General features: G+C 42.2%; 2 protein-coding genes across 11 annotated transcripts in view; both read left to right on the top strand.

The window, feature by feature from the left end:
* The window catches only part of LOC110982619 (uncharacterized), a 155,295-nt gene extending 137,639 nt beyond the window's left edge, over nt 1-17,656 (top strand). For 2 of the 4 annotated variants that reach the window (XM_087148123.1, XM_022241168.2), the window contains exons 22-29: nt 9,664-9,827; nt 11,587-11,703; nt 12,090-12,195; nt 13,496-13,568; nt 13,845-13,902; nt 14,666-14,736; nt 15,034-15,109; nt 15,648-17,656. In XM_087148123.1, coding sequence (XP_087004249.1) covers nt 9,664-9,827; nt 11,587-11,703; nt 12,090-12,195; nt 13,496-13,568; nt 13,845-13,902; nt 14,666-14,736; nt 15,034-15,109; nt 15,648-15,782 — 800 coding nt within the window. In that variant the 3' untranslated portion in view covers nt 15,783-17,656. The other 2 variants (XM_022241167.2, XM_087148124.1) reach the window with 2 other exon arrangements.
* Nucleotides 17,657-18,287: 631 nt separating this feature from the next.
* Nucleotides 18,288-22,198, top strand: part of golga4 (golgin A4) — a 153,445-nt gene continuing 149,534 nt past the window's right edge. For all 7 annotated transcript variants that reach the window (XR_015428158.1, XM_087147957.1, XM_022241141.2 and 4 more), the window contains exon 1: nt 18,288-18,604. The gene's annotated coding sequence lies outside the window, so the exon portion shown is untranslated. The remainder of the gene's footprint in view (nt 18,605-22,198) is intronic.

Raw genomic sequence — 22,198 nt, 5'->3', positions numbered from 1 at the left:
ATGTGGATCTTTCTCGAAAACACAATCCCTCCTGTGCCAGGAACTTTGATCTTTAGAGATAGTTATCTTTTTAGCGTAACTCTGAATCCTCAAAATAGTGCTTCAGTTGGCAACGTATAGCCGTTTCTCACTGTTATAACAAAATGCTGTAATAATAAACAGATTTTGGGACTCCCTATTTCTTGAATTCATATGTTTTTCTTTGTTTTTTCACTCCTTTTACAACAACGTCCTGATTTGCCTTGCAAAGTTGTTGTAATAAGGGTCCACTGTATTAGATTTCAGGCTATAGTTATCTGGCTTACACATAATCCTTGAAGTTAAGTTTGTGACTCGTTAAACTAGTCGAAGCTTTGGAATTTCTTTTCAACTGCCCAGAATTTCAAGGTATGAGTTGTTACAGCCGCCTCCTGGGGAATGTCCAGCCCAACCCCGTCCACGGCTGGAGGGAATACGTCTGCCGTGGTCATGTTGTTTGTGCAAATGCGGCTAACGATTTTCCAGAGTCATGTGAAGGTAAAACGCTCAGAAAGAGGTATAACGCTTTTAATAGGAATGTTAAAGTTCTTAGCTGTTTTAATTTGCAATTTCAGGATAGTGGATCTTCTAGTTGTACCTATTTGCAGAGTTCCACTTTTTTTTCTTGTAAAAGTCCCAAATTTGGTGTAATATACACAACCAGGTTTTCATCCTGGGGCTCTCCTGCCAAAATTCCTGATTTCTTATGACTACTGAAATGCGGCCCTGAATGTTGTTAATTTTGTCAGTCCCCACAAATTGTTTTTAAATACTGTTGTCATACCTCTGTCTTGAATACTGTTTTTTCAGTGGCTCAGAACAACCACATGACAGGGTGACGTCACTCTCACCATTAGACCACTACATCAGCCAGTGTTGTATGATATCGCACACATACCATGTAATAAGCCATTTGTGAGTTAACTTTGTCCCAAATCGGGTACACTGAGTTTTTGAAATTCACGGGAACATAACTTGAATTCTCCTTACTAAAATCATTGTTGCTATACCTTGTGATTCGGGGTAAGCTTTTGCTTAGTTACATAAGAGACGCCTTGCAATAATACACTCTTCTTATTGGATAAGAAGGGCACAAAGGAACCAGTCCATTCCAGAGATGGCGGTCGTTATGCGAAAGCTTGCCCCGAATCACGAGGTATAGCAACAGTGTCTTTAGTCTGGGGAACTCAAATCGTTATGTTTATGTGCAATCAGATAACTCAGTGCACCAGATTTTATTCAAATTTAACTCGCAAATGGCTTAGGCCGTTTTCCAATACTCAACTTCGTCTCCATCTCAGGCTTCGTCCCCGAAACCAATCCCCAATTGTGGGCCTGAAGCGTTTAAATCAAATTGGATTACAGTAAGTTTTTGCTCTCTTGCATCTTATTTGATGTTTTGTGGCACTATTAGACTAATTAGTCTAAGCTTCAAAGTCAGGTAGTAAAAAAAACAGTTGAAGCCTGAGATGGAGCTGAAGTTGAGTATTGGAAAATGGCCTTATTAACCCCTTAATGAACAAGAGGATTCCTTTGTCTCCCCTAATTTCCTCAGAAAAATAAGTACAAAACTTCCAGACAGAGGTATAACAAAATAATTATTCCATCCGTTGCCAGTTTTTCACGAGTGCTACATTGCAATGAATGCTCAAGACTACCGGGGACGGATAGGCCGCACCAGCAGCTCAGTTGAGTGCCAGGACTGGAGCAGCAATGTTTCCGTTAGCGCGGGCTTCTCTCGTGACGTCTACCCCGAGTTGTTAGGGCCGGTCTGCCGTAATCCTGGCGGCAGTCGCAGTCGTGCCTGGTGTTTTACGGCAGGGGCAGACACCACAGATGACTGGGAGTTCTGTGATATCGGACCACCATCATCAACCTGTCACCCTGGTAAAATCTGTTCATATTCATGGAAACATCACAGATGTTCGTTTGCTCCAAAAGGGCGAATCTTTTGAAACGATCTTACGGTATTTTAAACCCTGTACTCCCTACTGAGTGCTCAATTTGGTGCTGCAGCTCAAATTTGCCGAGTGTGCACATTTTTCGCTTACTTGAAACCCAGACCAATACAACATCTTTTGGTCATGTCAAAGGAAGGTCTATACTTCTGGCATATGCGAAAGCAGAGCAAATTTTACATTATGAAGAGTTTGCAGCAAAATTTGCTCGAGCTGAAAAGCGTCCTTTTACAAATTTGCCTTGTGATATTTCATTTGACGTCACAAAATGCATATGTGATCTGTATGAATCTGTCTGAACTGAACTTCACCGAATAGCAAAATTATGCTCAGCAAAAGTTATTGCTTCACTGATTGGATGGGTTTAGGGGTAATGATTGGTAAAAAAAAAATTGACACGTTTAGTGTAGTCCTCTGACGTATACAGTTGGGCCCATATGTGTTGTTTTGAATGGTCAACTGTGAAGTTGTAAATCAACAACACAAATGTCTTTTTCAAATGAATCGGTTAAAAACACTCTCTGAAAAGCCTCTGGTTAACTTGTCATGTTGCCACGAGCAACAAGTCCTACTGTCGAAAAACAAGACAGCTTTTTTGCCTTGTCTGAACCAAAAATCCCGTCCACGTTTTGGGTGTTCTGTTGAGAACAATTTAGAATTTTGAGACATTTGTAGCGATGGAAAGGAAGCATTTTTCAGATTGTTTCAATGATTTTTTTTTTAGGTGTGGAGCTTCCGGTCCGCCTCGCCGGCTTAGCCTCGCCCTCGGAGGGGAGGGTGGAGGTACAGCATAAGGGGGAGTGGGGTACAGTCTCGGACACCGACTGGACGCAGGAGGATGCTGATGTGGTCTGCAGGCAGCTGGGATTTACCGAGGCATCAGGACGAGGCACTTTGGCGGCCAGTACAGGCAGCGTCTTCATGTCACAAGTAGGTACCAGGCTTTCTGAATTATAGAGCCAAACTGATCTTTTCCATTCCAAGATCCTTTCCATAGGTGCCCAGTTTCTTGATTTCTGGTAAAAAAAATGGTAAGAGTGTCCATAATCAAGAATAAGCCAGTAGACTGTATGAGCCCCAAACTTGACCCAAGCTGTAGTGCAGGGCGGGTTCATTCTTTTTCATTGATTGAAAGACGTTGAAAAATAAATATCATCGCACGCTTTAAAGGCTTAAAAGCGTGTGCATGATGTGTCAAGATGTGAGTTTTTCAAACTGAGCAGTTGGTTCCATACCTTGAAAAAGGGAGAGAATTTCACTTGTAAAACCCCAGCTTGGAAAGCACTCTTCTGAAGAAATACACAAAAGAGATTTTACTGTTCCGCTCCACCTGAATGGTTCCTTTTTCAGTACCTGTTACTGCGGGACTTAGGGGATCAGTGGCACATCCTGATTAACATGTTGACTGCAGCGCATAATTTCAAAGGGGGGTTCCCATTTGCCAGGTGTCGTACGCATGCATGCATGTTGAACAGGTATCTTTCAGGTGTCTGTTTGAGCATGAGCAGTTTACAGATGAACCCTCCCCACACTGCCAGCAGCGTATTTGTTATTTTTAATCTTAGATGATGACAGTGTATCCAATTTACATAACAATAGCCTTTTGTTTCATATGAGTATACCCGTAATGGCGGAATCCGGTGCACCTGTGACTATGAGTATATACTCGTAGTCGGCAGGCAGTGTGCTAAACCTGGGCCCAATTTCACGGCGCTGCTTACTGCAAGTGAAAAATCAGCACTTACTCTAGCAGAAATTTCGTGCCATGGTAAACGTATTTCATGGGTTAGCGAGGAATCTGGGCTTGCGTACGTCCAGTATTATTCTGTGTTTAAAGGGTTAGCGCAGAATTTTCTGCTAGCACGGTTAGTGCAGAATGGAGATCGTAAATGTGGAGTTCTGTGGTAAGCAGCGCCATGAAATTGGGCCCTGGTTTTGGGTCAATAGGGGAGGGAGAGAATGGGATTTTATTTCTAATAATTTTGACCTTTGAAGGAATTCTCAAACACTTTGCCAGAATGGCAGTGTCAACGTAGTTCCATTTTGGAGATGTTACCGCTTCCAATTCCTTTGAAAATCAAAATCGAAATCAACATGTCTCAAGGGAGAAGCTGCTTGTCTGTCTTTTCCACCCCTTTTTCTTGTGGAAAATTATTCAAACCCTTAAAATAACCCTCCTGGTTATTTTTTATCTTTTTTCTCTCTCTCTGAAGGTCAAGTGCACTGGGTATGAGTCCTACCTTGTGGATTGTCAGTACCATGTCGTCATGCCATCGAAGGGCCTCAGCCACGACACGGATGTCAGCGTCACTTGCTCTGGTAAAACCTGTTTGCCCCCTTGATTGCTTGGAATGTGTTTTTCCATCGAGTGGAAGAATCCTAGAAATGGAGAATAGAAAAAAGGTTGCAAACTGCTTCCGACCACACTAGCCTCACAGTATACAGAGTGAAAAAAATGAGAGGATCTGACGTGTTGATCCCAGCTCAACTGATCTTTCTCCGTCTTTCTCTTTTTATTTGAGAAAGATTCTGCTAGGATCAATGCCTCAGGCCCCCTGACTTTTTCGAGCATTATGAAGAATGTACATACAAATGTACATAAATTCTTCGCTCCTTTCAGAGGTTTGTACGTTGAGTTGCTCCCGTCAACATCAGGGAAATATGTCACGAAATGTATTCACTTGGTTAAATATTACATTAAACTAAATCTTAAATCTTTAGATAAGGTCTTTGTGTGTGAAATATAAAAAACCTCTTTCTAAAATTTCAAGGTTTTGAGATATGAATGTTAGAGGCATTTGTATTAAGTTACGAGTTTCTCCTTTTGACATTTCTGAAAGCAGATTGCATATTCAGACATTTTTTTAACTGTTCATCACGAACATGTATGTGCCAAGTTTCCTTTTGATACTAGTTCATTAAGGGCACCTTTCACCGAAAAAAAACTTTTTGTGTACGAAGAAGTAACATTGAAAACAAATGAGTGGGTTTTGAGGAAATATTTTTAAGACTAACAGTTGTCCAGAAGCTGCAGTTTTGTTGCAAGTATTGTAATGTGCATGAACGTTGCACTGTTCTGTCAGGCAGTCACTTGACCTGAACAAAAGTACTTGAAATTTTTTTAGGGGCGAGGCAGAAGAGACAAGCAGATGAGAAAGATGTCATTCCAACGTCTGTAGCAGGTAACCCTTTTTCAATAAGCTGGAATATAATCAGTTCCGAGGCTAAATAAAAACAAGACAGTGTTTTGGTTTTATTTTCCCCCAAAAGTGGAAAAGTGGAAAACAGGCTGAAACAATACATTAGGACAAATGTGCTCATAGATCAAGATGGTATTTTTTCACCATTTTGCTTTTGTCCAGCATCGCTGTTTACTCTTAACTTTGTGTTAAAAGGATTTACAAGGCTAAGAATGTCCCTACTTTACATTTAACTTTGCCTGCAACTTTGCCTCAAATCAACTGAGAACCTCGTGTTTTACTTGGAAATTTTTACAAATCAGTAAACCAATCATTTGAAAGACTTGAACCAGAGTAAAGTTTGTCCTCAGTCAGAACATGGAAAGAAAAAGGTAACCACAAGACAGTTTGCAAGTCGAATGTAAATTGTCCAGCTTGTCCTTGCAATCTAAAATAGGATCTGTCAAGCTCTCTCAAATCCTTTCACGCCTGCTTCGTTGCTTGGATATCAACTGAGGACGCTTGATGTGTTTCCCTGCATGTGTGGTTTATTTGCCAGGGAACTGCTCAAAGACTGAGTACCCTTGCAGTAGCGGGGAATGTATCCCTCTTTGGCAAACGTGTAACAACTTCCCAGACTGTGAAGACGGCAGCGATGAATATTCCGTCTTGGGATGCGAGGACCCCGTGAACAGTAAGTCACTCTGTTCACTATGAAACTGTAGAGGTGGAGGTAGCACTGTTTTTGAGTTTATCTGAAGTCCCCTTAGGTAGTCAGGAGTCCACACAAATCTTTGTGGATCCTTTGGAGTCAATCATATAAGTCCTCATAAGTTCATCACAAGTCCTCTTAAGGTCATCACAAGTCCTCTCAAGTTCCTCACAAAATCTTGTGAGTTCGTCACAAGTCCTCACTGACAATTTCAGAGCAAATCCTGATAATTTCACGGGATGTCCTCACAAATTCATCACAAGTTCTTTCCAGTCCATCACAAGTCCTCACAAAGTCCTCTGGTCTCAACTCACTAGCCATTCAGCTGAACTGGGACCAAGTTATTCACACTGTTGTCCAGTGTCTGTTTATCTTTGCAGTCAGAAATGTGAATCAAATGACAGACAATCTTTCCTACATCTACGGCAATCTAATTGCTGAACATATGTAAAGTTATATCTAATCTGCTTATGTCACAAGTGACTCTTGTCTTTTTCAGAATGTCACTCCATGAATAAAGTTGAAATGGTACCCTCGTGCCTCTTGTTTTTTTATCGAGGAGGGGGACTGCTCAGCACGGCATCCATTTTGTAATAGTCATCACGGAATAGAGACCAAGGCTAAAACCAAGGTTCTGTATCTCTCATTCAGAGTGTTCTGTGTTTACTAAAGCCTGCCGTGAAAGCAGCAAATGTATCCCTCGCACGTTTGAATGCGATAACTATGCTGACTGCACTGACGGCAGTGACGAAGAGTACTGTAATGATCCCAACGGTGAGTACCCACCGCGAGTTGGAATGTACCCGTATTGGCAAAGAATGGACACGGCTGGCGGGATATATGGTTTTTTTTCAACCGGGCTCAGACACGCGCCCATTGCACACCAATCCACTTTCAAACGGAAAGTGGTTGCATACAGCAATCTCTGTATATCTCCTATTTACATAGTCTGCATAAATGGAGACCGATGAAAGAAAGAAAAAAGGGGAGGACGGAAGCTCACAAAATTGAAACTGATGGACTTCTGCTTTTGGTTTACATTTATGTTGGTTGTTGTGTAATGGGGGCGGAGCGGCCAAATGGGGGTGAGCAACAAAACAACCAAATAAAACACTCAACTAGACACGGCAGACTGGGGGGGGGCGCCTCCCAATCTTAATTTGGCCAAAAAACAACGTAAACAATAATTTACAGAAGTAGACACCAAGTCAAAGAAATACAAGTAAGCAGGACAGGGTGGCTAAATGAGACACTGCACAAGACATAGGTAGAATCAGTCCCCCCTGGTGGGATTCGAACCTATATTTGTTAGAAATGCTTCTGACAAACTACTAATTGGACTTGTAGGCTTATGACAATTATATATAACGGGTTTGCCCTTTCCCAACGTATATTAATAAACACTGTATGCTCAGTGCTTGTCCGAGAGCTTGCGAAAAAACCTCACAAGCTTACTCGGGTGGGACTCGAACCCACGACCTCCTGCTTACTAGTGCAGATGTCTTAACCACTCGACCACCGAGCTTGCCGGGGTCGGCTGGCCGGTCCGAGTCAAATGAAGCAGCGGGTACCGCGAACTATTTTCAAGATGTACTTTTGCGTTGGGGAGATGTTAATTATATATAACGGGTTTGCCCTTTCCCAACGTATAATAATATATTAATAAGGGCAAACCCGTTATATATAATTAACATCTTCCCAACGCAAAAGTACATCTTGAAAAAAAGGCTTATGACAGATAAGCATTTTTTTTTTGTTTAACCTGAATGTTTTTCCAGAGTCCTGCCCTCCGGGTTATTTTCAGTGCTCCAACGGCAAGTGCATTCACACCTTCCGTGTTTGCGATACCGTCCTGGACTGTAATCAGGGAGAGGACGAAGGAGGAGACTGTTACTACGCGTCCTCTGGTGTGTACTTGTGAGGCTGCTCAAATCTTTTTTTCATCTTCGTTTCATGATGAATATGTCCTGTGTGAAATCAAAATGCAAATTACTTCTGAGGGTTCTTTGTATACACTGACACTGTTTTCAAAAGTATAGGTACTTCGAGTGCCTCCAGACAGGTGTCAACACTGTAGAGGCTGTTGAACAAGATAAGTCTTGTACCCAATGTGTCATTTCTGGTATTGCAAAGAATCTTCCGTAGCATACAGGTATAATGCCATTTTTTGTGCACATTCAAGTGGAAAATGTAACATGCAGCAGCAGCAGGGTATCCATCGAGATATTCTTGTTCTTTGTAGGCCAAATCTGCACCGGTCGGTTTTAGAATCGGAAAATAATTACCAGCCCAAATGAGTGCTAATTAGTTCCTTGCCTTCGTAGCAGCATTTCCTGAGCATTTTTAATTATTTAAATCAAGAATATCTTGTATTTGAAACAAGAAAGCAGGAATACACAAACCTGTGGTGGCAGACATTTTATGAATATTTTTTCAGCAGCGTGACGTTTAGCTCGGAAGCAACAAATCGGGATGTACTGAATTGTTCAGCATTTTACAACTATCCATTATTATGTCCCTCTGTCCACCAGATAATGGAAGGTTGAATCCCTTTGAGATGGAAGACTGGAAAGATCCTTTTCTACCCTTCATCCCAGAAAACTATCAAGAGGAATTCCTCTCCAGCTTCAGGGAGTACTTCTACACCCCTCGCCCCTTCAGCAGAGTGCGGAGCGAGGACCCACCAGACTGGAGCCGATTCGTGACCTTCAGTGAGCAGCCAGACTACAGTGATCTAAGCGAGGTGTTGAAACTGACAGAGGGAGAGATTGCCCAGCACGGCCACCAGTTTGAGGATTTGGTCCTGCAGTGCTCCTTTGACAGCACCCCCTGCCACAGGGGGTACGTCAATGGAGGGTTTGCATGGCTGCCATCTTGAAGGCCAGCACTTGTGTTCCACAGGGTGTGCACAGAGGTTTCACTAAGCAACAAAAACTGCCCTGCAAGATGGCTACCACGCAAAGCCTCTACTGAAATCTTTTCAGTGCCTTTGCATGCACTTTGGAGATGCCATTGTGTGGCATTCATAGCAGACCCTGTATGTGTGTACTCAAGTAGTTTTTGCAACAGAAGTTTTGCATGCAAAAGAACAGGATTTTCATGTCCTTGATTGTTGGTCTGTTATTACCACCAAGGACAAATACATGGCATAGGGAACATGCAATCTGTTTTCGTCTGAATGTACATGCACAGCATTCTCTCACTGGCACCAGATACACAGTTCTCTGTCTATTGTTGGTGGTTTGCTACTGTTAAAGAGATACTGTGCCGGGGGTCCATATGTAACCTCCTTCCCAGAACAGTTACAAATTGATCACTTTAGTCCCATTCACCCGTTGCCTTGCCTCACTGTTCTCTTCTTCAGCCACACGATTTTTCATCAGATCCAGAACGAAAAATATGGCAACTGCTACATCTTCAATTACAAGGGAAGCCCAGAAAGCACTGTGCGGAACTCTTCCAGGACTGGTGAACAGTCAGGTACATCACATTTACAAGTGCGTATTAGATTGAGCACAGAAATGTGACCCAGCTTGGCAAAGCGAGTCACAAGGTGCCAAAGCCTCTGTTGAGCGAAAAACCTCTGAGAGAATCCAGTGTTGTATTTGAGTCATCACAATTCCTTTCAATTTTCTGTTTTATGAACACGAGTAAAGGAAGAAAGTTTATTCTACATCTTCTGTGTAGTATCACTGGATAAGTACTTACAGAGTTTCATGGTGAGTAATTGGTTGTACAAAGTGGATGTCATTTTTGAAGCTAACTCGAGCAACCTCCAACCTCTGTGCACTTACAGGGCTCGCACTCACTCTATTCATCGAGCAGGATGAGTACTTGAGTCTTTACGGTCGGGAGGCCGGAGTCCGCGTCACTATCACCCAGCCCGACGTCGCCCCGTTGCCAGAGGATGAAGGCATCAACTTGTCACCAGGAGCTGTCACCTCCATCGGGCTCGTACATGTAAGACCAATTTGGATGACTCGCAATTTTGTGAAAACTCAGTCTAGAAAAGCAAATCAAACTTGCACATAGCTAGCAAGATCGCTCTGTTTTTCCTGTATGTGACTTATTTGGTCATCCTGGCCGTTCATATAACGGTACACGTGAGCTTTGAAGTTTTTCCTAGTGAAAGTGCTGCGCGAACGTTATGGGCTAGCAGTAGCACCATGCAAATATCTCTTTTGTCAGTATGCATGGTTCTGATAAAAACTGGAGGGTATACTCAACGTTTTGAACAGTGTGCTTTGTTGCTCTGTCCATCGTCAGGAAACTGCGCTCCCCTCCTTCGGACTGACACACCACATTGATCGTCTAGCATCCCCTGTTCTGCTTGAGTACCCTTGCACTGAATCTTGAGGGGGATCCTGAGTTGGGGCCGGCGACCATTTAGACCCGGTTTGAAAAGCCCCCCCCCGTAAGCTCGCCCTGTTGCAAAAACCCCTTTCATACCGGCCTGGCTACCGGCCTGGGATGCTGGACTGGTTGTTGATCTGGAACTTCTCCATCCTTGGGTCTATTGTTTGCAAGTACTGGTACATTTAATCTATCCCAGAAGGAACATGCTTGTGGTTTTTAATCCTTCAGCACTATACAATGTTTACACTAATCCACTTAGACCCCTATTTATCTGTGGAGGCATGGTGGGGGAAGCCTTTCATCAGGGACTTTGAAATACAAATGTGCAGACAGGCCTGATACCGGCCTGGAGTAGCCTGAATACCGGGCAGGCATCATACAGGGTGGGCTACCGGGGGGGCCCTTTTCAAACCGGGCCTAAATGGTCGCCGGCCCTTAGCATCCTTTCCACGCCTCGCTGCCTCCAGACACCATATAAATTGCCTCACTGTTAGAATCCCTACAGTTTCCTGACGACTGACAGAGCCTACTCTTGGAAACAGAACCACACATGCTCACAAAAGAGATATTTGCATGGTGCTAGAGCGAACCTATTCCCTCTTTTTGGCAGCAGGCTTTTCTTCTCCATCTGCTGGAGGTCAGAAAGTTTCAAAATGTTGCAGCCTTTTCTTTTGCAAGTCCATCATCTTTCTGTCCGTGGAATGAATAACATTGATTTTTTTTCTTTGCCCTTATCTACACAGAGATCATTTCAATTACCTTTGATTTCTGCTCAGTGTCATTGTCAAGACCTCTTAAGACCATCACAAGACCCCACAACTGAGACCATGACAAGACCACCTGCCTGAGCTCAAGTGATGAGCTATCTCAAATAAACTATAACAAAAGGATTCCTATCTCAGATATTGTTCACCCTGCTATTTGTACCTGGTCTTGTGCATGGCCTTGGGTTTGGTCTTGCAAGGGGTCCCTTGGTCATGGAAAATCCTGAAGCTCAGAATCATGGAAAAAATTGGGGAAAAAGGGGTGTCCTGGAGTCCTGTTCTCAGAGGAAACAAGTCATAGAAATCAAGATCATGGAAGGGTTATTTTTGAAGTGGCGCTTTTGATGTGATAACTGGATAATTGAATAAATTTACAGGCTGTATCCTTGTTGGTCTGTAGTAGTGGCTATGGCAGCCGTCCAGTTCATACTATGAAGGAACTTTTCTGTGTCGAATAGCATTAAATGTCTTGGAAATTGCCACATTTTAGTCCCGGAAAGTCATGGACTGAGGTCATGGTTTCCAGCTTTCTGTTGAAACCCTGTCTTGCAAACGATCTTGTGATGGTCTCATCTACGTCACTGTTCTGCCTCTAACAGCGTGTAATCAGTCGAAAGCCACATCCGTTTGGCCGATGTCAAGTCAACAAGACCACGGTGTCTGAGATTGTGGATGGCAAGATAGTGCAGGTTGAGACTGACAACTACAATCGCAGGGTTAGTGACAAAGCGCCTCAGCTGTTGATAAATTTTTACATCAGTCACAGCACCCATCTGATTCATTGATGCCTTGATTATATTAACCCCAACCCCAAGGGCTTATTTAAAATCATTGAAATCAGAGGATTGAGGACTATTAGGGTTAATCGCTACACCCTTGTTAACTTGTCATGTGCAGACTTTGTCAGCTCACTGAGTTGTCTAGCTTTTTTCCCAGTACAGAGTTGCTTCTTAGTTTCTTCATGTTTTCTGAATTCCTTTCCAATTTGCTGTCCTGTCTTTGGCACCCAATTTCAAGTTTGAAGAGACGATGTGATCTTTGCAAAATGTTGGTGTTCAAAGAGATATTCCGAACTTTGCAATTTTTGATGTTTGTCCCTCAGCACTGCCGTCGGGTTTGTGTCCTCAAAAACATCCTTCAGATTTGTGGCTGCTCTGATTCCATGGAACTTGATGGAGAGAGATGCAAATTATTGAATGCAACACAAGGTAGGTTGCAGTAATGAATCTAGAGTTTTACGGTCAATTATTTTTTCCATTTGTAAGAGTCCCCCCAACATAAAGGTGGTAGTATTGTTTTGAACATGTTTGTGTTTTTAATTCCTTAAAAGAAAATGCAGAATGTCTCCAAAAGGGACAAAATTCCTTCCCCACCGCCACTGGTGGTAAGCTCAAATAACTGCCTTAAGGATCAGAGTTGCTTGGATTTCTTGACGGAAAATTCCTTTTTGTAATGAGATATATCTCGGCGGGGGTTACCATTTCTTGAAGCTGAAGTGGTTCTCCAATTTAGTGCATTTTATTTATGGTCAGCCAAATTATGAGGAACAAATGGGCGAAATACGTGGCACTTTGCCAAGAGAGAAATCATTTGCATGTGCTACTGGTGTGCTTGTTTGTGTGAGCCTACTTTAACAACTTGACACCTGACATAGATAGCTCGCCAAGTTGAAGATGATCTAACTTTGCCAATTGTTGGTGTCCCCGTTTACGTCAGTCGCTATAATGTAACAATGATGGTGCCTCATCGGGGACCGTTGCGCGTGAAATAACACCTATAACTGAAAGTTTGAAAGAATGTCTATAGGCCTAGCAAGCCCTTGTAATATTGATGCACCACCTTAAGCATTAGCACTGGTGAATCAGGGCACTTTTAATGTAAATAAGCTCAGGATCTGTGACTCAGGGAAATAGGGTCGGGAGTTCGAATCCAGCAGCTAGCTACCTGTTACCTTGGGCAGGTAACTTTATCCCCACTAGTCTGTCTGCCTAATAGGTACATGTGAAGGTATGGTTGTTGTGTTTGATTGGCCGTTTGTGCCTGAAATGACAGCAACAAGCTGTACGCTGTTCTCCCCTTTGAGATGGTTCTAGAAGTGTCTGCAGCCCCCAGAGTTGTAATAATAACCAGCCCTGGGGCCAATTTCATAGAGCTGCTTAAGCACAAAATTTGCTTAAGCGTAAAGAAAACCTTGTTTGACAAATCAGGTTACCAGCTGAGATCCATGTGATGTGTATTTGTTTGGAATGGCGCTCAACTGTCTTTTGATCAGCATAACAATCACATAGATTTGGAGCTGGTAACCTTTGTTTGTTAAGCAAGTTTTTTTGTGCTTATTTGAGCATATTTTGTGCTTAAGCAAGTCTATGAAATTGGCCCCAGCTTATATCCTCTGGTAGCTTGGTGCTATAATACATTTATCATTATTGCTTGTGGCTGTTATCATGGGGTTGGCAGATTTTCCCAAATTAATTTGGCAGACCTCAAGTTGTTTTCACTTAATTTCAGATCTTTGCAAGCAGATGGTGTATTACCTCCACGCCTACGACTTGCTGAATTGCTCCTGTGGTTTTCAGTGCATGTGAGTCTCACTTCTCAATATCCCAGAACCAGTCTTGGAGTTGTGTTCTTTTTTAGTACAAGCTCACTGCCAAATGTTGAACTAAATAAAAATGATTTGTGCTAACCATGATTTGTGGCGTTTTGGTAGTCTATCGAAAATTGGCTACTAAGTCTTGCATTTTGTGGAAAAGTCAGTGTTTTTGGCTAAAAAAAAATAATGCTGTCAAGTGGTTAAACAGTCTGGATTTGTTTGTTTGGTATTTTTCCTCTCTATCTCTTTTCATTTGTATTTCAGTGACCGGCTGTACTCGGCCACAGTGTCACAGGCATCTTGGCCTTCAGATGCTTTTAGGGTAAGTTGTGCTGGCAGTGTGCTGATTCATGAGCCCCAATGAGAAGGCATTTCCAAACAACTTTATGCATTGCACCATTTCCTTTCAGACCTCATGACAAAAATGATTGTGACTGAGACTCCGAGCGTAGATGGTCAGAGACTCGGATCTTGATGTGACTCACTGGATCTTATGACTCTACATACATGCATATCACACATAATAAACTCAGCCTGTGGGTTAGAACAGGTGGAAGAGGGATATGCAGGACTCTTGCACGCGGCCATTCAGAAGTCAATGGATTCCGGTGGTCTAGTCGCCACAGCGTCGTCAGATAAATCTCTTTGTTACAGTTCTACAACCTCAGATGGTTCAGAAGATGACCTCACAACATGGGTCATTTCCAGACCGCTAGTTTGGTTTGTTCAACAGATTTCACATTAACAGTCAGCTACAGTCGGATACCTTTACAAGGAGGTCGTTGGGTCTTTACCAATCTTCATCGGTTGAAGAGAGCCTTGTAGGTCCCGTGTGTTCATTTTGTTGGTAGCGATGCGACCGTAAACATGTATTTCATAGTGGTTCAATTCCTACCATAGGAGTCTCCGTTGCTAAGAAAATTGCACCCTCTCTTGGTCGAGCTCGAAAGCTCATTAATTATCTTGTTATAAAAGAATACATGTACAGACCGATGTTGTTATAAGCAGAATGTGGTATTGATACTATTCTCATTATCGGAGTCTAGCTATATATGTGATAATTAGTTATCTGTCTCATGTTTCAGCAACACCTCCTGCGTAACATCTACAATATCAACCCCAAAACCAAAAAAATCAGGTCAGCGGAAGAAATAAGGTATGTATGACACAACCCTGGGAGGAGAGAATCGGACATACTCTGAAATCAGTGATTCATGTGTAGATCTATGAAATGTTATTTCAGTTGAAAACAACCAGTGTTGAAGAAGTTAAGAGTTCTTCTCAAGTTCTATTGTCCTGGGATAAGCTATAGTACTATGCATTTCTAATGCCGTGTATGTACGCAAGTTAAAACCTATGTAGGGCTGGACTAGTTAGCAAAGTACACGTAAGTAACCTCTAAATTGGAGAAAAGTGGTATTTTTAATGTACATGGTTTGTTTTATCTCTTTAGAAAAAACCTGGTACGATTGAAGATATTTTATGAAGAGCTGAATTACCAGGAGACGCGAGAAGTCGAGGGTTACTCGGTAAGGGCTGTTTTTGTGTTGATGTGGACATAAAACATATGAAGTGCATGTGGAAAACATGGGGAGCATTAGAATGGGGTCGTGGTTGACAGCTTGCGGATACAACCATGTTTCTCTCCCGTGGAAAAGTGTGCTTCTGAAAAGAACCGGCAGAGAGTACTCTCAATATTTCGAACACGTACTCTGTCTTCAGGAGGAAGATACAGTACGACAAGATGTTGAGGAGGAGAGACAGTCGACTTTTGAGAATACTTTCACAACCAGTTCTTCTCAGAACCTACACCTCAGAACCTGCAGCCCAAAGGCTGTCATCCACCTCACTATTAAGCCTGGCAAGTCTCTGAGTCGTAGTATGTGTACATTGTAGTGTGTGTGGTTTTTGCTATCTGCACAGAGTCTTAGGCATTTTGTTCTCATTGCACTCTGTGAAATTGGGGCCCCAGGTGGTGTTCCCTGTGGGCGAGTCTGGTCGGTCCAGAGTTTGGACGCTCCCTCCCTGCCCCACTGATGTCCTCTTGTGTGCCGGCTGTCTTTGCAGGGGACCAGCCTGTTCGGTGACATCGGTGGCATCGCTGGCCTCTACATCGGCTGCTCCATCATCACCTTCATTGAGCTCTTCGAGTTCATTGCGTACCTGATCCGCAGGCGTTGCTGCGGCTCAGCCAGGGCATGAACTGCAGGCCCAGTCCCAGATCTGAGACCGTGACTGGGCTGGGGTGTTGAGGAGAAGGGGATTCGTCATGCGCCAAAGTGGAGCTTTTTGCCAGAGCAGAACGAGGAGCTTCTACCGTAGCTCGCACTTCTGCCCAGTTGATGGAGACGTCATTTGGCATACCCCTCTCTCTTTTTATTAAACAATAATCATTTAATTCAGGGGTTATACTGTTTTTTAGCTAAAATTATTTCCTGACTGATGAACTGTCCAAAAAATCCACAAGTGAAAGCCGCTATCTCGGGCCTGAACTGAAATAACCTTTTCATCTCAAATTCTAGTGAAATTGTTAACACACCTCATAGAGTGAGAGGGTTAAATCTTATACCCTAGCAGGTTACTGTACTTTTTCTTTCCCTGGTGGTATTTCAGTGACTGCTTAAATTACAGGAGCTTTTATGAGGTGAAATATAACCCATTGTATTATTCACTTCTGCAGTATTCTTTCAACCGGCAATATTTTAGCCATTAGTGCCACTACTTATAAATACTATAATGGTTTATTGACATACATGTTTTTTTGACAATTTAGGGAACTTATTCTGGTACTTCGCGCACTGACATTGTGTACCAGTGTTGCATTAGGTTCCATCACAAGTCCCTTCGCAAGTTCAGTCACAAGTCCCTTAACAAGTTCAGTCGAAAGTCCCTTCATAAGGCCAGTCATAAGTAACAGGAAGATCAAAGACCAAAGAATGCTTTTGTCACAGTTCATTTGATTAGCTTGTGAATTGGCTTAAGACCAAATGATTTGTGATGGACTTACAGGGACTGGCAAGGACTTGCAGGGACTTGCAGGGGCCCTTTTTTCTGAAATGAATGAGTTGAACCTAAAGAAATAAAATACAGACTTTCATTTGCCGCTCTGTTGAGTCCGTTGAACAGTCCCAAGTTTACAAGAGTACATTTCCTGCTGTAGAGGAATTGAATTACCAAGTGAGGTCAGTGTTTCAAGGATTCAGGAACCAGAACCCCCCCCCAGACTGTGACCGGAAGTATGCGCAATCAGTAAACTGTATACGCATGCATTTTTTTTGGTTAGGGTCAAAAAGTTTCCTGGACAAACCACTTTTGCTCCGAGAGCAGGAAGCAGATTTCAGTAGCATGGCCCCACTCTATTAAAGCCAAGGTCACCACCAAAAGTATTTCTTGTAGTGGCACAGTTGGAGGTCCGGTTTTTTGAATACACAAACAGAGCCTTTGTTGGGGTGCACTTCCTTGTAAACCAGACAGTAGCGCGCTTCAGCTTTTTCGCACAATGTTGTAAAATACACATGTATCAGTGTCATGCTCGGCTCAGACCAACACAAGACCTCCAGTCTGAATTCAAGTCACAAGCCATTTAAACGAGCTGCAGCAAAAGCATTCATTTGTCGTTGCTTACCCCACTTTTACTTGTTTGTTAATAAGTGCTTTACCTCCAGTTGGTTGCCTCCCCCCCCAAAGAATAATCCTGGCAATGCCCTTGTTCATTACTGCAATATGTAATTTAGATATTCTTAGTTGATGCACTAGAGGAATATGTTGCGGAGATGGGAGTCTTTAAATATGAGAAAGAAAACTCTCACCAGGGATGTTTTTGTAAAAAATATAAAATAGACTTCCAGAGAGAGTAATTCAGAATTGCAGTAAATTTTGAGGGAAAGTCCCTTTAACTAGTAATCCTCTTGCAGAAGTGGTTGTCTATGGTGCACCTGGAAACCACCTTTCCTTTGAAATATGAAATTTCTATAAGATTTTATAAATAATATTTTGAATCAAACATTTTTACCAGTACCTCATTTTTATATTCATTAGTGTTATGAATAACAAAGGGCATATTTTTTTACACAGTATCATCCTTGTTATACTCTTTTCTTCATGTCGTTTGTCCCCAATATGCGTATGTTCCATTGCCTAATAACATGCTTATTATGCTCCATTTGAAATTTAAACAAAATGTGGGAGGAGAATCATTCGGGGTTCCTGAATGAGGACAAGTTTCCTTTACCTTAATTTGTTTTGAAAGCAATTTTTAAAATGTCCCCACATTAAATTCAAACATCGATTTCGAGCTGATGATTTAGTAATTATGCCCTTGGTAAACTGGTTCCTTTTAAGCTTGTCAAAGGAGACATCCTGTTCCAAGCTCCCCGGGCAAGACGAAACAGAAGGGAAGAAACGAACGTCATTCCGACAGAGCCCCTGCATGACAACCCAATGTTTGGCATTGACATTTCCTGAAGCCATTTAACACGTTCCCTTTAATGCATCGTAGTTTTTATTACTGTTAATTGCACATACTAAAAAAAAAAAATTAAACAAAAAACAAAAAATTCTTTATTTTAAGGGCAAACAAGTGCAAATGCCTTGCTTAATTAGTTTTTCAATTATATGAGTCCTGAAGTACGACACGAAAATGATTATTGACAATTTTGAAAAATAATGTTCTGAAGTTAATGTACCTTTATTGATGAAGCCTACAATAGTTTCTCAAGATGGCGACCTGAGAGTGAGCCCAGGAGAATTGTTCAAGTTCAAAGCAATCTTTGAATTTTATAACTATAAGAGTGTTCAGCATACTGAAACTGGAAGTCTGTTACTAAAAAGCTTATAGGTGCATGTGTGCTTGTCGCGATGCTGAGGTTCGGAGTGGAATATATGAGGTGGATTACAGAAATGGTGGCGTTGTTTTCGGGGACTGTGACGCGACGGAAATTGGAAACTCGGGAAATGCATGCCGTCAGCCCCTGTCTTGTCACCAGTGACGGGAGTTTTAGTTTGAAAGTTCTTGCAAAAATAAGGTAAGATCTGTCATTCACACTCATCTTCACCTATCGGCCTTGTACCTGTAAACTTTGTGGGTAATTAGACCGGTTCATGACCATGGTCAGTTCCTACCTCGGGCTCTGATAAGTGAAAGCAATCAAGTTTGCCAAGGGAAGGTTGAGTGGTATCCTTGGCTTGTACTTTTCCAGGAGGCACGTCTCCGAGAGATGGGGTACATTGTGCATCTGTCTTGAATTTTATGGGGTAAATGGGGATGGTTGAAATCATAGGTTTACATGGGCGTCGCAGGGAAGGGGGCGAAAAAAATAGAAAAATGAAGTATTAAAAAAGCAAAAGAAACGAAAAAAAAAGAGATGGAAGAGGTCGCAAATCACAAATTTTCTTGAAATGACTTCAGTAAATTGACCCCTCCACTGTCAAGTGTTTATCAATTTGCAGCCAATAGATCTTTGCCCCTTGATATCCCCCAAGCATTGGGAGGGGGGGGGGTAACAGCGCTCCCACTTGAGGCGGGGGATATCTTATCATTTTTTCCCCCGGATCCTAAATTAAACAATGGAGGGGATCATTGGCCTACATTTGATTCATATTTCAGATAAAGTAATTTGAAAAATGAAATTAATCTTGCCGAAGTGGTTCCAAAAATATTTGAATTGCGGGGCAGGAATTGCCACAGATTGCACGACAACACATCTAGAATGCCAATTTTCCCGGACCCCGTGTTGTAGGGGCTTCGCACTCCACGCTGGCCTTAGTTCTTATCAAAGTTATATCCCCCCCACTTTTGAAAAGTGATTGACACCCATGAGTGCATTTATTCTTGTGTTATGTACATGTTGTGCGCTTAATTAACAGAGCGTGCACTAGGAGCCAAAGGCTACTTAATTGTAGTTGTATGGGCGGCCTAAAATGCACCTTTGCCTCATTACTTTTTGCATAAAGTAATCGCATTGTTTTTCTGTTTTGATGCCTGGGTGAGATTTTTAGCACTTGTGTAATGAATTATCATTTATGTGCTGAAGACCAGCCTTATAATTATAACATCGGTATTACCAGTCACTCGTAGGTAAGAAAACACGACAAAGAGCTGGCTGTATTTCCAGTTGTTATTGTTTACTTGCGGCGTATAAACTTGCAGAGTGTAGGACTTCATACATGTTGGTTGTAAAGCAGCGGCTCAATGGGCCTGCAGGGTATTGCCCTTTTTTTACCCATATGACTGGATTGCACTTAGGCCTAATGTAAACAGTACCACCACGTGATGTGGACCGCCGTGGCCACGGTGATCGTATATATTCCTACGGGCAGCTTCAACTGTGTACAAGCGCCCTTGCGAACGCTGTATGCTTATGACTAGTTTATCTTGAATAAGTACTGGAAGCCAAGGGCAAAGGCCTATGCCCAATTCTGCCATTGTATTGTGTCTGGAGGTCATTATCAGCGTAACTTGAACTTGGACAGATTAGGCCTATTGGTCTCACAATGGGCGGTCTTTTACTTAGATTTTATTGCAAAATGTTCGATCTACATTTCAACGGAAGTTTTGAGAAGAAAATAATGTTGCTTGATTTGAACTTGTCAATTTCTGTATGAAATGACCTTTCTATAGAAAGGCTGGGAAATGAAACAGTAGAAGCAAACCCAAAATTGCTATTTCAACAGTGGCCCTGAAATCTGATTGTTACAGGTAGGCATCAGGCATATATCTCGGTAGATACATGTAATTAGCAGTAGTTGGCAGGAATTTGAATTCAACTGGTATAGATACCCTCACAATTCTGAAGTCATCTTTTTTTGAAGTACCAATTGGACCAGTTTCTTATTAAAAACAAAGCAGCGAGTTGTTATTTTTTAATTTGCACTGGGAAAAGTTTGCCTTGGACCTTTTTTTCCTGGGTCAATATCAGGTGCAGTAAAGTAATTACTTTTGCCCACAATACCGTGAAAAGACCTTTGATTGTTGTACCATAGAGGAAGGACACAGGAGTTACAACTCTGGCACTTCAAAGTGCTGGATGGTCATCGCCGTTGGGTCAGACAAATAATAGAAAACGTTCCAAAAGTGCCTGATTACTGCCCTAGCTGGGCAAGCGGAGCCAGTAATATCCAAGCAATACTTGTAGTGTTTTGCTTGAAATTAGAAACAAATTATTGCTGTGACTAGGAACAGAGCGAGAAAAATCCCTGATGTTAGACCAAGTTTTGCCATCGTGAATAAACTTTAATATTTCGATACACTGTTCCATTATCCATGCAGTTTGTAATCTTTTTCTTCTCCCGCCTCCAGTACATCAGTTTTCAAAGACTTGGTACGAATTTGGCTTAGGCTAGCCAACAATATGTCGACCACTACTGGACAGCTAAGTGTCATCTAAGTTCATAAGGAACAAAATGCGCTATTTCATCACAAGGAGTGCAGTGATCATGAGATCTCGTAAAACACACTTTTGTACAAATGTCGTAATTTAAATGATTTAAACGAAACGCAAAATCTTGTAAAAACCTGGCTATTTATTAAAAAAATAAACCAGAAGAAAGCGTTCATTAATGATTAATGCAATCAACTCACTGCAAATGTACATTTAGGGCACAAGGCGTAACACAAGCAACTGCGCAAACATTAAATTTGATGTTGTTATGAGATCAAACCAAGCACCAACAAATGTATGAATATTCAATCTCCTATACTTCAGTACACAGAGTTTTAAGGATACAGATTACCGGCGAAAAATTGCAGCGGCGATCCTTGGATACAAAGGGGTTTCGTGGTTGCGAAACAGAAGGTGCGTAGCAAACCGATATGCTCATACCGGACATGCCAGAAAAGTGGTACCTGTAGTTGGCCAGATGTTTTAGCTCGGGCAGTTCAAACTCCGGTGTCCTCCCCCTATGGTTATACACACACGACAAACAGTGGCACGGGCACCACGCCTCCCTGTTTTCGTCTGGGAAAACGACTCTTAAGAAAAAGTACCTCGAGACTGTCAGAATCAAAATGCATGCGCGCGTGAATGTGCTGCGATCACAGTCCTCCTCGGATTGCACCATGCGGCACCCAATACCATTTCATGATTGAATCGAACAAACGATGTTGGTTTGCTTTATATTCTGGAAAATATAGGGCTGTGTCGTATGGTGCCCTCTGTGTTGTCGAAGTGGAAGTCAAGCTTCTTGCAGAAGCTATTTCAATCCAAGTTTAAATTAACACCCCCCCTGCGAGTCTTTGGAGCGAAATCTTTGACGAGAGCAATCAATATAGGCAAGGCATGATGTATGCTTTCAAGTGCGTGGGCCTAATCATCTTGTCATGATTCGCAAAATCACACGCAGATCAAGTAGTAATTTACATGTACTTTTTATTTCGGAACCGGCCCACAGAGGATCTGAGATGATTGTCGGTTGTTTGTGAGAAAGCACTGTCTATAAACACTCAGTGCATGGTGAAAAAACATGACCTTCACACAGAAGATATTGTTGAGAGTGATGAACTATCGATGTATATGGTCCATTGTGGGATTGACGTCTCTCACCTCTGGCTGCGCTATAAGTAAAGATTATGACAGTAGGAAATTAATTTGATTTTCTCATCAGGTAACGACATTAAGGAA

Source organism: Acanthaster planci, linkage group LG17 (assembly GCF_054643075.1).
Source record: "Acanthaster planci isolate LZ-2023a linkage group LG17, COTS_SCS, whole genome shotgun sequence".
Classification (NCBI taxonomy): Eukaryota; Metazoa; Echinodermata; class Asteroidea; order Valvatida; family Acanthasteridae; genus Acanthaster; species Acanthaster planci.
Note: the sequence above shows the minus strand (reverse complement) of the source record. Positions and strands in the feature narration are given on the sequence as shown.